The sequence below is a fragment of the Protobothrops mucrosquamatus genome, unplaced genomic scaffold (assembly GCF_001527695.2).
Source record: "Protobothrops mucrosquamatus isolate PMUCROS unplaced genomic scaffold, P.Mucros_1.0 scaffold1857, whole genome shotgun sequence".
Taxonomy (NCBI): Eukaryota; Metazoa; Chordata; class Lepidosauria; order Squamata; family Viperidae; genus Protobothrops; species Protobothrops mucrosquamatus.
In genome coordinates, this window is record NW_015387987.1 from 186,392 (window position 1) to 198,766 (window position 12,375).

General features: G+C 38.1%; 1 protein-coding gene across 1 annotated transcript in view; it reads left to right on the top strand.

The window, feature by feature from the left end:
* Nucleotides 1–12,375, top strand: part of DGKI (diacylglycerol kinase iota) — a 269,174-nt gene that overhangs the window by 142,759 nt on the left and 114,040 nt on the right. The window contains exons 10-16 of the mRNA XM_029285555.1: nt 2,689–2,763; nt 3,451–3,546; nt 3,886–3,968; nt 6,849–6,909; nt 9,002–9,115; nt 9,585–9,722; nt 10,159–10,237. Coding sequence (XP_029141388.1) covers nt 2,689–2,763; nt 3,451–3,546; nt 3,886–3,968; nt 6,849–6,909; nt 9,002–9,115; nt 9,585–9,722; nt 10,159–10,237 — 646 coding nt within the window. The remainder of the gene's footprint in view (nt 1–2,688; nt 2,764–3,450; nt 3,547–3,885; nt 3,969–6,848; nt 6,910–9,001; nt 9,116–9,584; nt 9,723–10,158; nt 10,238–12,375) is intronic.

Here is a 12,375-nt window from a genome sequence, read left to right on the forward strand (position 1 = left end):
AAGTATTTATTTTTTTAATCTTATTTTAAGAATACATGAACATATCTCATGTGGTTGAGCTTATTTTATACCTGGAGATGGCAGAAGGTGCTAAAGCTGAGATTATTTTTGTAACACATCTCTCCATGACTTTGAAGCCTGCCTGGCTGCCCACACATCTGAAAGACTCATGAGAAGTCTTCCTGCATGCTTCCCTCCTTTGTGTTTTAATAGAAACATGGGAAGCTAAGGAGACTGCATCATGTTGGGGAGCTGTTTCTAAAAAGGAAGACCAGCACTTGGTCTTCCTTTTTAACTGAAGAAGGCAATGTACTCTACCCATCAGTGCATCACTGAAACAATCTTCTCCTTTGAAAGATATCACCAATAGCTTTTCATCAATTTAGATAAGGTGAAGAAAAATTCAGGAATAGTTTTTTTCTGTATGGAACTGTTATCAATTCAAGTGACCTATATAGAAATGTGGGCTAATAGACCGAAGTGGTTGTGTATTCCTGAGTCATTCATTTTATGATTAAAAGGGGAAACATGTCTCATTATGGATAACATTGCTGTATTTATCATTAGATGTAAAATAATAACTTTAATAGTATTCCTCAGCCACGTAGCTTTCATAGAATTATAATTTTGAAGTTGGACGTTTCGGCTATTGTCCAACTCCTATATAGTGCAGAAATATAATTAAAGCACTCTCAAGATATGGTTATTAAGCAACTGCTTGAACAAATCCAGTGAAGCGAATCTTGCAGTTCTCTGGATAATTGGGTCTACTGTCACATTACTTGTAATTTCTGGAAGTATTTTCTAACATTCACTTGGAATCTGCCTTCCTGTAAATTAAATCCATTATTCTATGTCATGCACTCAGAAGATTGGCCTTCCTTTCAAAAATTTGATGAGGGACATCATATTCTATCTCAGTCATTGTTTTTTAAGGCAAAAGATACCCAGTTCCTTCAATCATTCTTCATAAGACTGAAATTTTCAGTTTCTTTGAATATTTGCAAAAGCAAACTCTTGAGTTATCCATCTATTGGGATAGTTTGCACTATTTCTTTGTGGTATACACAGAAGTGCTTTTCTTTCATTTTCATTATACTTTCATGGAATTTCAACATGGAGAAAATGGTTGTGTGATTTTGCAACATTATCCCAAAAGAGACACACAGCTTGCATTCTGGAATGTTCAGGGACTCAGTATTGAGTGGCACTGAATTCAATGCCAATACTTCATGGGGACAGAGAGGAGAAAGGGTTTGCTCACATATACACCAAACAAATCCCAGATAATTAAAACAAAGACTAAATTCTTGATTATCCTTATTTTTAGTTATTACTTTAAAAACTAGGGACAAATAAATTTAAATGCTAAGTGTAATCCAGCCAGCTCAACATTGGGAGAATATCTCTAATAAAATTTAAGTGACCAACAATGAGGTTTTCTTTGGAGTTTTTCCTACATGTATTGTATAGGGTATCTTATAAGTCATGACTTTGTTTGATAATTCTTGCATAGGAACACACTTTTGGCAGCCATTGCCGACATTTTTTGAACAGGAACTTGGTGTTTCTTAACCCAACCTGTTTGATGCATATTTTTTGCAAAATACAAGCTCTTTTACTCTACAGGTGATCCTTGTTTAACAACCACTTAGTCAGTGACCTTTCAGATTTGCAACAACTGAATGAGTGGTAGTTATGAACAGTTCTCAAAGTTCTGATCAATGCAGTCCTCCTAGGGACACATGATTGCGAACCAGCTGCTCAGCAACTGGCTCAGATTTCTGACTGTTGCAGAGTCCTGTGATCACATGACCATGATTTGTGACCTTCCCTGTCAGCTTCATGCAAGTTAATGGGGAAGCTAGCAGGAAGTCACAATCATTTAGGACCTTGCCTAATGACTCATGTGGTTCTTGGCTAATAATGGTAATTGGGGACTGTTGGAATTGCTGCTGCTGAATATCACAGGAACATCATGTCATACTTTGACTGCATGACTTAGAAAGAAATTCTGATTCCAGTTATTGTTGTTAACTGAGGACTACCTGTGCATTTAAAATCAATAGTCTGTGAATCAGCTCTAAAGATGTTTAGCATTATCTCTAGAAAGTCATCATGTGTGATATCACACATCAACTAATATGAGACAGAAGGACATATCTAACTTACTCATAGTTAATTACCCTACTGGTTAATGCCATTGGTTTAAAAAGAAGACGTAGAAGAAAAGGCCCCCAGAGCATAGCTGGCTTTATCTTGTTCTCCTTAACCTTTTTATATAGGTGGTCTCCACACCAGGAGACGAACCTGATTGGGCGGGAGACTGGAGCCCCGGAAGGAAAACGGGCGTCTCCTACCTGAATTGGGAGGGTTGGCAGGTACAGCATGTGCTCTTATGTGAGTCTATGGGAGCATCTAGTTTTCTTCTCCCTCACAGCATTGGAAGTCTCCAGTTCTGAAAGTACCAGTCTGGTCTTAGTCTGTGGCTTTCTCCATAACAGTGATGTGAAAATGTAAAGCATGAGACGCATGTCCTTTCAACTCATGCATGTGTGCCTGGTGGTGTACCATCCTCCACAGGTACTGTCGCAAAGGTGTTTCTTATAGGGAGGTCTTCTGTTTGGCATAATTGTTTTTAAATTTTCCTCCTTCTCCTTCTCTTCTTAAAAAAACAAAACAAAACAGAATTCACTGAAAAATTCGACCAGGCGGAAGAAAAGAACCTCTTTTAAAAGGAAAGTCAGTAAAAGAGGAAATGAGGTAAGTCTTTCAAACAATTTATTATGATTATAAATTAGGGGAAAAATAATCGTAACAAAACAAAACAACCGATCCATTTTGATCCCTTTCAGTTATTTTAGCTGACATATCCCATTCTATTCTAGAAGCATGTTATACTTATGCTAAATATGATATGTTTGGTGATTAATGATTAATTAATGATTATTAATTAGAGGAATTAGTGACTAATTAATTATTATTAATTGGGAAATTGTCATAACAAAACAGCTGATCCTATCTGATTCCTTTCAGTTATATTAGCTGACATATCCCTTTATATTCTAGAAGCATGTTATACTTATACTAAATATAATGTATATTTAGAGAACAGTAATTCTTTCTCCTCTCCTCCCCAAGTCCCATCCTAAACCCAGTTCATATTTTCTGCTTGGTTGAAAATGCATATCCCCAAACTGTTATCTGTGGAGACTCCTGTCTCTTCTGTTCAGGACATTTGGATTGAATTTTACAAAGATGTAGAATGGGGTTAACTATTCCTCATCTTCCTCATGAAACTGTACTGTGGAATCACATTCTGAATCTTTATGATGAGTTACTCTTTTCTTAATAAGAAGTAGTTTGGGTATTTTATGGCTGGGAATTCTGTACTACTAATTAAAGTGCTTGCTGCAAGTTTCTGCTGATGTTTTCCTTTTCTTTCTCTAGGAGAACAAAGGACGACCTTTTGTAATTAAGCCTATCTCTTCCCCTCTCATGAAACCCTTGCTTGTATTTGTGAATCCCAAAAGTGGAGGGAATCAGGTAAATATGGGTCATCAAACACAGAATGTGCTTGTACCAAGAAAGGGATTTAGAAAGTATGTCAGAAAAAAGATGTCTCAAACTTGATGAAAGAGTTAAAGATTGGAAGGAGGTTCTAAAATAAGATAGAAAATATTGCAGTTTGTGGTTGAACTGAGGGTCCTTGGTGCTCTCTGAACTTGATGGTTTTCTTGCAGATGTTTCACTACCAAACTAGATAATACCATCAGTGCATCGAAAATAAGAGTTCTCTTAATGTGACACTAGTGAAATACTTCATCATGCATTTTAAGACTGAGATACAAGTTAATTGATAGTTTTCTTTTTTGTCCTTTTCAGGGTACTAAAGTGCTCCAAATGTTTATGTGGTACTTGAATCCACGTCAGGTCTTTGACCTATCTCAGGAAGGACCAAGAGATGCGTACGTTCTGGGCTGTTTAGTTTGACTCATTCCTTATTTTCATGTGAGGCAACTCAAAACACATTGGAGGCGAACATTGCCATCTCCAATAATTAAAAACATGAAATGGCTTCTGGTCATGATGCCTGAAAGTTATGGGAATTCCAGTTCCAACAAATGCAGAGAGAATTAACTTGAGAAAGAGGACTTGACAGCAACTATGCCTTAAACTGTTCAGTTTTGACAATTAAATTTATACCTCCTGGTGCTTATTATTACCCTCCTCAGTGGGCACCAGGCAATTTTGAACAGCTAGAAGCCACACTTTAAAAAATGGGGAGGGGTGGCAGTGGAAACTGTAATAGACACAAAAATTACATGAGAATGTCAAGTAATTGATTGATATGGGCATTTCCAGTAATGCTTTGAAAATGGTTTGAATTTTTAAGGGGAAAATTTAAGGTGTGTCAATGAATACATTAATTTTTTCAAATGGCAGTGAAAATGACTATTGTCAGTGGTGGGATTCAGCCAATTCTCACCACTTCGGCAGAACCGGTAGCTAATTTTTTGTTGCCCAGGCCCAGAATGGACTTCTGGAAGTGGTATCCATACAGAAAACTGGTTGTTCACATATTTGAATCCCAACACTGACTATTGTGTATCCATTGAGGACAGCAAGCCATGAAACGTGTATTGATACATTATGAAAAACTCCAAACCTTCCTTCCTTCCTTCCTTCCTTCCTTCCTTCCTTCCTTCCTTCCTTCCTTCCTTCCTTCCTTCCTTCCTTTTTTTTTGCAAATAACTTAAGGCAGCAAATATATCCAACACACCTTCCTCCTCCTATTTTCCCCACAACCACAACCCTGTGATATGAGTTGGGCTGAAAATGACTGGCCTGAGGTCACCAGGCTGGCTTTCATGGCTAAGGCAGGACTAGAACTCACATTTCTAACCTGATGCCTTAACTACTAAACCAAACTGGCTCACATATTAATGTGCGACTGGACATGAAGCCAAAATAGCCTTAGGCAAATGGTGGGAGTAGAAGAGAATATTAATTTCTTCCTCTTGGCCAAAATCCTGACTAAGTGCCATATAAGAGCCCTAGTGGTGCAATGGTTAGAATGCAGTATTGCAGGCTAATTCTGCTGACTGCCAGGAGTTCAATCCTGACCAGCTCAAGGTTGACTCAGCCTTCCATCCTTCTGAGGTTGGTAAAATGAGGACCCAGATTGTTGGGAGCAATATGCTGACATTTTTAAATGGCTTGGAGGGGGCTGTAAAACACTCTGAAGCGGTATGTAGGTCTAAGTGCTATTGCTATTTTTTTTTCAAGCTTTAGTTTGAAGTTCAAAGAAAATCCCCAGTAGCATTTGCAAGGCAAAGCAAGGCAAAATAAATAAATAGATCCAAATAATTGTGGTTGTTTAGGTAGTTTTACTCCATTTTCCAAGAGTCACAATCCCAAATCTGGTCAGGCTTCTACTCCTTGGGGACACTAAGAATTGAAGTACACATATCTTAAAGTTGCTGAAATTGGTGATCCCAAAATGCTAAGCAAAGTCAGATCTGGTTAAAACATGGATGGGAGATTATTAATAAAACCGAGACTGGGAGGTTACAAATAATCTAAAAGAGGGCCATAGTTTGCAATGTCTCTGTTGTTACCAAGAAATGTTTTAGTGTCACAGAATACTATTTGAAGGTTTTTAAAAATCTTCTTTTAAACATTTACTCTATAAATTCCTGTACAGAATGTTTTTAAAGCCACAAGATGGCACTCTTGGATATTGGCTCATTTTTATCTGATGTGCCCGTATTCCTGGTATTTTCAAAAGCAGAACGGTCTCATTTTGTTTTTGTTTTTTTTAATGTTTTTCACTATGTCTGTATGTGAAAAAAGGCTTGACGTAACCAAGAGAATTGCTAGCTGATACTGAGCCAAGTTTTATAAAACTTGTTTTTGTTTAAGCATCAGAGTACATTTTGCTATTTCTGGGGTAACATTCCGCCAGTCAATTTGCATAATTGCTTTAAACCAAGGAACTGTTTTGTGACATAGTGCAAAATGTGTGATTTAGGCTGCTAACTGGTAAAAAAAAACCCTCAAAATTCATTTTCTTCAATACGGGAAAAAACCCTGCACCGATTACCAACTTTTCCAGGCTCACTTGCAATTGGTGGCTTTAACTTTTCAAGTCCTGAATATTTTAAAGTTTGGCTAATTACTGGTCTACCTGTTTCTGAAAGGCCTTTTTAAAAATGATATGAACCCGTGTACTATTCTGAGAAACTTGAACCAATAATCCCAAAGGTGCTTTCTTTATCTCAAAAGGCAACTGGACTTTCTTGTTTTTTTTTCTTTGAAAACATTTTGCTTCTCATCCAAGAAGCTTCTTCAGTTCTAACTAATTGGTGGGGAATGGAAAGAATTATTTAAATCATATAAATAAGGATCATGTAAGGCCTTCCATTTCCCACTGGTTAGTTAGAACTGAAAACGCTTCTTGGATTAGAAGTGAAACATTTTCACAAGGAAAAAAACCCAAGAAAGTCTAGTTGACTTTTGAGAAAAAAGCACCTTTGGGATAACTATGATCTGGATAATTGAGAATCGCCATAGACACATGACCCAGTAACTTCTGTAAAATATATATTGCCTTCCTCACCATATCTGATTTTAGAAAAGGGACTGACTTTAGAAGAGTCTGACTTTGCCTGAATGAAGCAGTTGGTATGGCAAAATCAATTTCTATTTCTTGTACGAGTCCAGTTTTATTTGCGCTCCTGATAATAAAGCTCGACTAGGATGCCTTGATCATACAGAGGCATTTCTAAAATCTGTCTTCATGATAAAAAAACCAAAAACTTTTGTCCTCTGGTTTCTTCCACTAGGCTTGAATTGTACAGAAAAATGCCAAATCTACGAATCTTGGCTTGTGGTGGCGATGGAACAGTAAGGCCAATTCCTTTTCATTAGCTTTCCTTTTTAACAATAGGAGGTACTGCCAATGGTTGTTGGTGAAATTACTAAAATAAAATAGGTTTTAAATGTTTTTTATTGACTTTAATAGTTGAATTTTTGTGATCATTAGCTTGGGTTTGAATTGTGTACGCTACTTGGAGTCACATGCAAATGAGATGAGCGGCTATATAAATTCAATCAATCAATTAATCAAATCTCGCAGAGTAGAGTTATCTCTCTATCTTTCTACGTATCTCTCTATGTCTCCTTCTCGTCTTCCCTCCATCTCTCCCTCTGTCTCTCCATGAGAAATAACACAATATTGAAGAATGTAATATTGACCTAACTATTCAATATCACCTATCAAAACCTTTAAACATAATATATTTTAATGAGAGTTATTCACTCACTCCATTCACACATGCTTGTCCAACATTTGTCAGGTAGAACAGAGTATTGATTGTTTCTTTTGTGAATGGAACAATCTAAATGTTTGTTAATGTTTTTTTTAATCTATGCCTTGTTCTATTCACACAAGGAAATTATGTTGCAGTAGTCAGGTGTTCATCATGACAGCATGAGAACAGTGTGCAGAGCTGAAGTCTGCAAAATCAAACAATGCCCGTGCGTATGCGCTCGTAGAATCCTATGAATGCTTATTGTTTAGTTTTATTCTTCCTTTTTTTCCAAGATGGTTTTCTAAGATACATTTATGGAGGACTGGGTTTATCTGTTTAATGGATCTGGAACCCCTCTATGCCATTGGGTTGGATTTATTGCTTTCAATATCTTTTCCCTTGCATTTCACATTTTGAGCGAATGGGGGCAGTACCGTCTCATCAGTATGAGCAGTGCCTGATTTATCTTTCTTGAGATTATATTTGAAGGAAATTAATGTTGTGTTGTTCCAAAAGCCATTACATTTAGAAATGAAAATCTTGTTCAAATGGATCTAGTGAATATTCAGTAGATTAGTTATTACTTTGCATTATTGAAAGGAAACAGAAAGGAGAAGATTTTTCTCATGTCCCTGTTCAGAATTAACCTTTTTTAAAAAAATGATAAATGGAATATTGTCAGTTCAAATTCTTCCTACCCTCAGATTTTTCCATCAAGCTTCAAAACTAATCAGGTGGCATCCTATCCCAAATCCAAAATATCGTGCTGAGGAATTAAGTCCCTGTGAATTATTTTATTATGACTTCTAGAATACATAACAATGTCATTTCCTAAAAGGCAAATGTTAAGAGCAACACTCAGCCATATTTAGAATTCCTGAAGTTTTATATATCCAAAAACAAATCTAAGGTGGGTCAATTCATTTTTATTGATGCTGTTCCACATAGTTTTCAATGGAAGGCATCTCACTGATTGTTCTTATAGCAATTCCCTTAAATATTCTTTCTTAACTAATATGAATTGGTGTTTGGCAGGGGAACAGGGGAAATATGGATAAAGGGTTATTGACATCAAGAGCTCTGGTGGCATAGTGGTTAAACTGCAGTATTTCAGGCAAATTCTGCCCATAGCTTAGAGTTCGATCCTGATGGGGCTCAATGTTGACTCAGCCTTCCATCCTTCCGAAGTTGGTAAAATGAGGGCCCAGATTGTTGGGGGCAATGTGCAAATAATGCTTACATTGTAAACTGCACAGAGTGCTGCAAAGCACTATGGGGCAGTATATAAGCCTAAATGCTATTGCTATTGCTACCTATATGCTTTTCTCTTGGACAGGATGGAAGCAGTATGTGTTGAATTGTTCGGTTATACCTTATATTGTATCATTCACAGAGAAAAAAAGCCATAGCTAGTGTAATATAGCTCATTCTTTGCAGACATCCACTGATCATTCAGATTTTTGCAATGCAGATATGGTAGCCGCACACTGTATCTGTATTTCCCTCATCCATTTATTTCCATGAGCCTTCAGGTCCTGACGCTTCTCCATCAATTTCTTCTATGAACCACACATTGACAGGAATAAATAGCACTACCTAGAATTGTAACCATAAATTCTGGTTAGACCCATTTTTTCTGTGCGGTCTAGACATTTACTTCCAATTCTGTCATTGTTGATGCTTAGGTTGGCTGGATCCTCTCCATTCTGGATGAGTTACAGTTGAATCCCCAGCCTCCTGTGGCTGTGCTTCCACTCGGCACTGGGAATGATCTTGCTCGGACTCTCAACTGGGGAGGGGTAAGTCTGAAGAGAGATGTGGCTGGTTGTCATTTCAATTTTTATTGAAAGTAAAGGAGGCGGCTCAAAATGTAGAAGGAAATGTATAAAAATATTCTTCTAATTGGTGCATTATTTTTCTTGCATAGAGTAGAAAGTTTCTACTTCAACTTTCACTTTTATTCCTTTCTTTTTTCCATTAAATGAAATAACCATAACCATGGCAGAGTTAGTTGGTTAGTTGAGCTGAAAACTATACTTAGTTTCACATCATTCCCAGTATAATCTAACATTTGTAAAAATTTTACACATAATATTTTATGGATTTCTTGTGCCTGGTCTTGTCCATGTACTGGTGATGGAAATTATCAAGATTTAATTAGCTGCATTTGAGTAAATACTGATGAATATCCCATAGACTAATCAATGCAGCATTTATTCAGGCAAAATATTGATTATTTACACTTGCTTGTTGTCTATCCTACTTCAGGGATATACTGATGAACCTGTTGCAAAAATTCTCTGTCATGTAGAAGATGGAGCCATCGTTCAATTAGATCGTTGGAATCTTCAGGTTGAGAGAAACCCTGATTTACCCCCAAAAGAACTTGAAGATGGAACACAGAAGGTTAGTGTGAAATCTTCCTCCATAAAATAAACTAGAATTGGGAGATCAGTCACTATTCAGAGTGGCTATGGAATGTTTCTAGACATGGAATCCTACTATTTGTTCAGTTTTGACCAGCTATTTTGGCTATTTATTCTTTCCGGACCTGTCAACAATTAGCCAGTAAACAGGAAATAAAACCCACTCACTAATGAAAGTGTTAGGAGTTCCATTTATGAAAATCCCTTGTCTATCTACTAGCAATTCCAATTTATATTCTACTTTACGAGTATGAGTAGACAATATTGTTCCAAAATTACATATACTTGTACCTGTAATAACAAAGTCAACTTTGCTTAGTGAGTCCTATTGTTTGCAATTCTATTTTATTTTTTTATATTGCCTTTTCTACAAAGTTTCTTTCTTTCTTTTTTTACTTCTGATCTCATCACTGCAGCTCCCCCTCAATGTTTTCAATAATTACTTCAGCCTCGGATTTGATGCCCATGTCACGCTGGAATTCCATGAATCTCGAGGTGAGAGAACTAAAGCTATCTCTCTCACAGTGTGTGTCTAGCGAAAAGGATTTGATACACTTAACATGTGCCCTAAAGATGGCCGGTATGTTTTTAATGCCTATGGAATAGATAGCATTTTGCCAGCTATGAAGTTACAGTATAGAGTGGGAGAAAAGAGGGATGAAAACTATTCCTATTCTTAAGAAAATAATAGAATAGCTAAGAAAAAAGGGAGAAATGTTAGTTTCTCTTCAGAGAGAATATGTATTGTATTTATTGTTGGTTTAGGCCAGTGGTGGTGAACCTATGGCATGCGTGCCAGAGGCGGCACTCAGAGCCCTCTCTGTGGGCACGTGCGCCATCGCCCCAGACCCGCCTTCCCCCGCAGCCCCCTCCTCACCAGCATCCCCCCAGAGGAGAGTCGCCCCTGAGCGCAGCCTGCGTGGAGCAGTGCAGCCAAGGACATGGCAGCCGAGGTGCGGGGACAAGATTTCGCCCTCGCACCTGTTGCGCGCAGTTGATGCTGCGGGGTGCGGGCGGAGGGTGTGACTGCCATGGTGCTGCTGGGATGCCTGGGTGATCTGTGGCGGGCCGTGGAGGTGGTGGGGGGCTGCGCGGGCAGGGGGGGACAGTTTTTGGGCACTTGGTCTGTAAAAGGTTCGCCATCACTGGTTTAGGCAAACAGTATCAGCAAAAGTTAAAAGATTAGTATGTGCTAGTGCTCTGAATGTATTAAAGATACTCTAGATATTTAGTCAAAAGATGAGGAAAATGTTATCTGATATATTTTTACCTGTTGTGAAGGTTTCAACAAACAATGCACTCCAAATCATGGTCAGGTTAACAACTACCACTGTAGAGGTGATTTATTTCCAGTTCAGAAAACATATCAAGATTTGGAATAATCTTGTCTAGCTAATTTTGGCTGATTTAGAAAGCAAAACTGGATTTACAGAGATCAGCAGAGAATATTAGATTAGTAGGGGATATTTCATGCCAAATATGTTTTTGTTTAGGTCACCTGAATCAGACTTGGCATGACATTTGCTCTCTATCTTTGCTGTCTGATTTCATTGAGAAATTCTGTCTTTTGCAATGAAAGGATGTTTTATAAGTACTGATGTACACAAGGAGCATGTGTGGCTGTTTCAGGAGCAATGTTGATATCTCAAATAAAAATGTATCATACAAAAACAATAGCAATAGCACTTAGACTTATATACCGCTCCACACTGCTTTACAGAACTCTCTGAGCAGTCAGCATATTGTCCCCAACAATCTTGGTCCCATTTTACTGACTTTGGAAGGAAGGAAGGCTGAGTCAACCTCAAGCCCATCAAAATCGAACTCCAGACTGTGGGCAGAGTTTGCTTGCAATACTGCATTCTAACAATCTGCCTTTCTTCATGTAAACAAAGTATTCTGTCTTACAATAGAGTAGTGTCCTTCTATTAATAAAAATATGAACACGATTACTATAGATGATATATGGAATAGCTTTGAGGCAGTGGTGGTATTCAAATACCTGAACAACTGCTTCTCTTATTCGATGCAGGCCTGGGCCTCCGAGGCCTAGAAAGGACTTCCAGAAGTGGCATCCATGCACTTCTGGTGGGCTGTTCTAGACCTGGGAGGCTTCCTCCAGGCCTCTGAGAGCTAGAATGGACTTACGTAAGTGGCATCCATGCACTTCTGGTGGGCTGGGCCTGGGAGGCCTCCCAGGCCTAGACTGGACTTCTGGAAGCCAGCCAGTTCTTCGAATGCAGCAAAATTTAGCTACTGGTTCTACCAAACCGGTGTGAACCAACTGCTTTGAGGGCTCAGAGACCACCAAGAAAATGATCAGATAAAAGAAACCTAAGGATTGTAACCTGAGAAAATCTCTCAGATAAAATCTTCCAAGGAAGGAAGGAAGGAAGGAAGGAAGGAAGGAAGGAAGGAAGGAAGAAGCCCATTCACCCTTTCAAGATTCTCTTACTATAGCTTTACTATAAAAGTAGTACCGACCTACATGACGTTGGATTGTTATTCTGATCTACCCTGAAGGGCTGACAATTACCAAGCAAGCAGTCATGAATCATATTATGTCATCCCTGTATGGTAGGCCAGATGCCACTTACACCTACAATTACTTTTATTAGAATGGATCTTGCAAG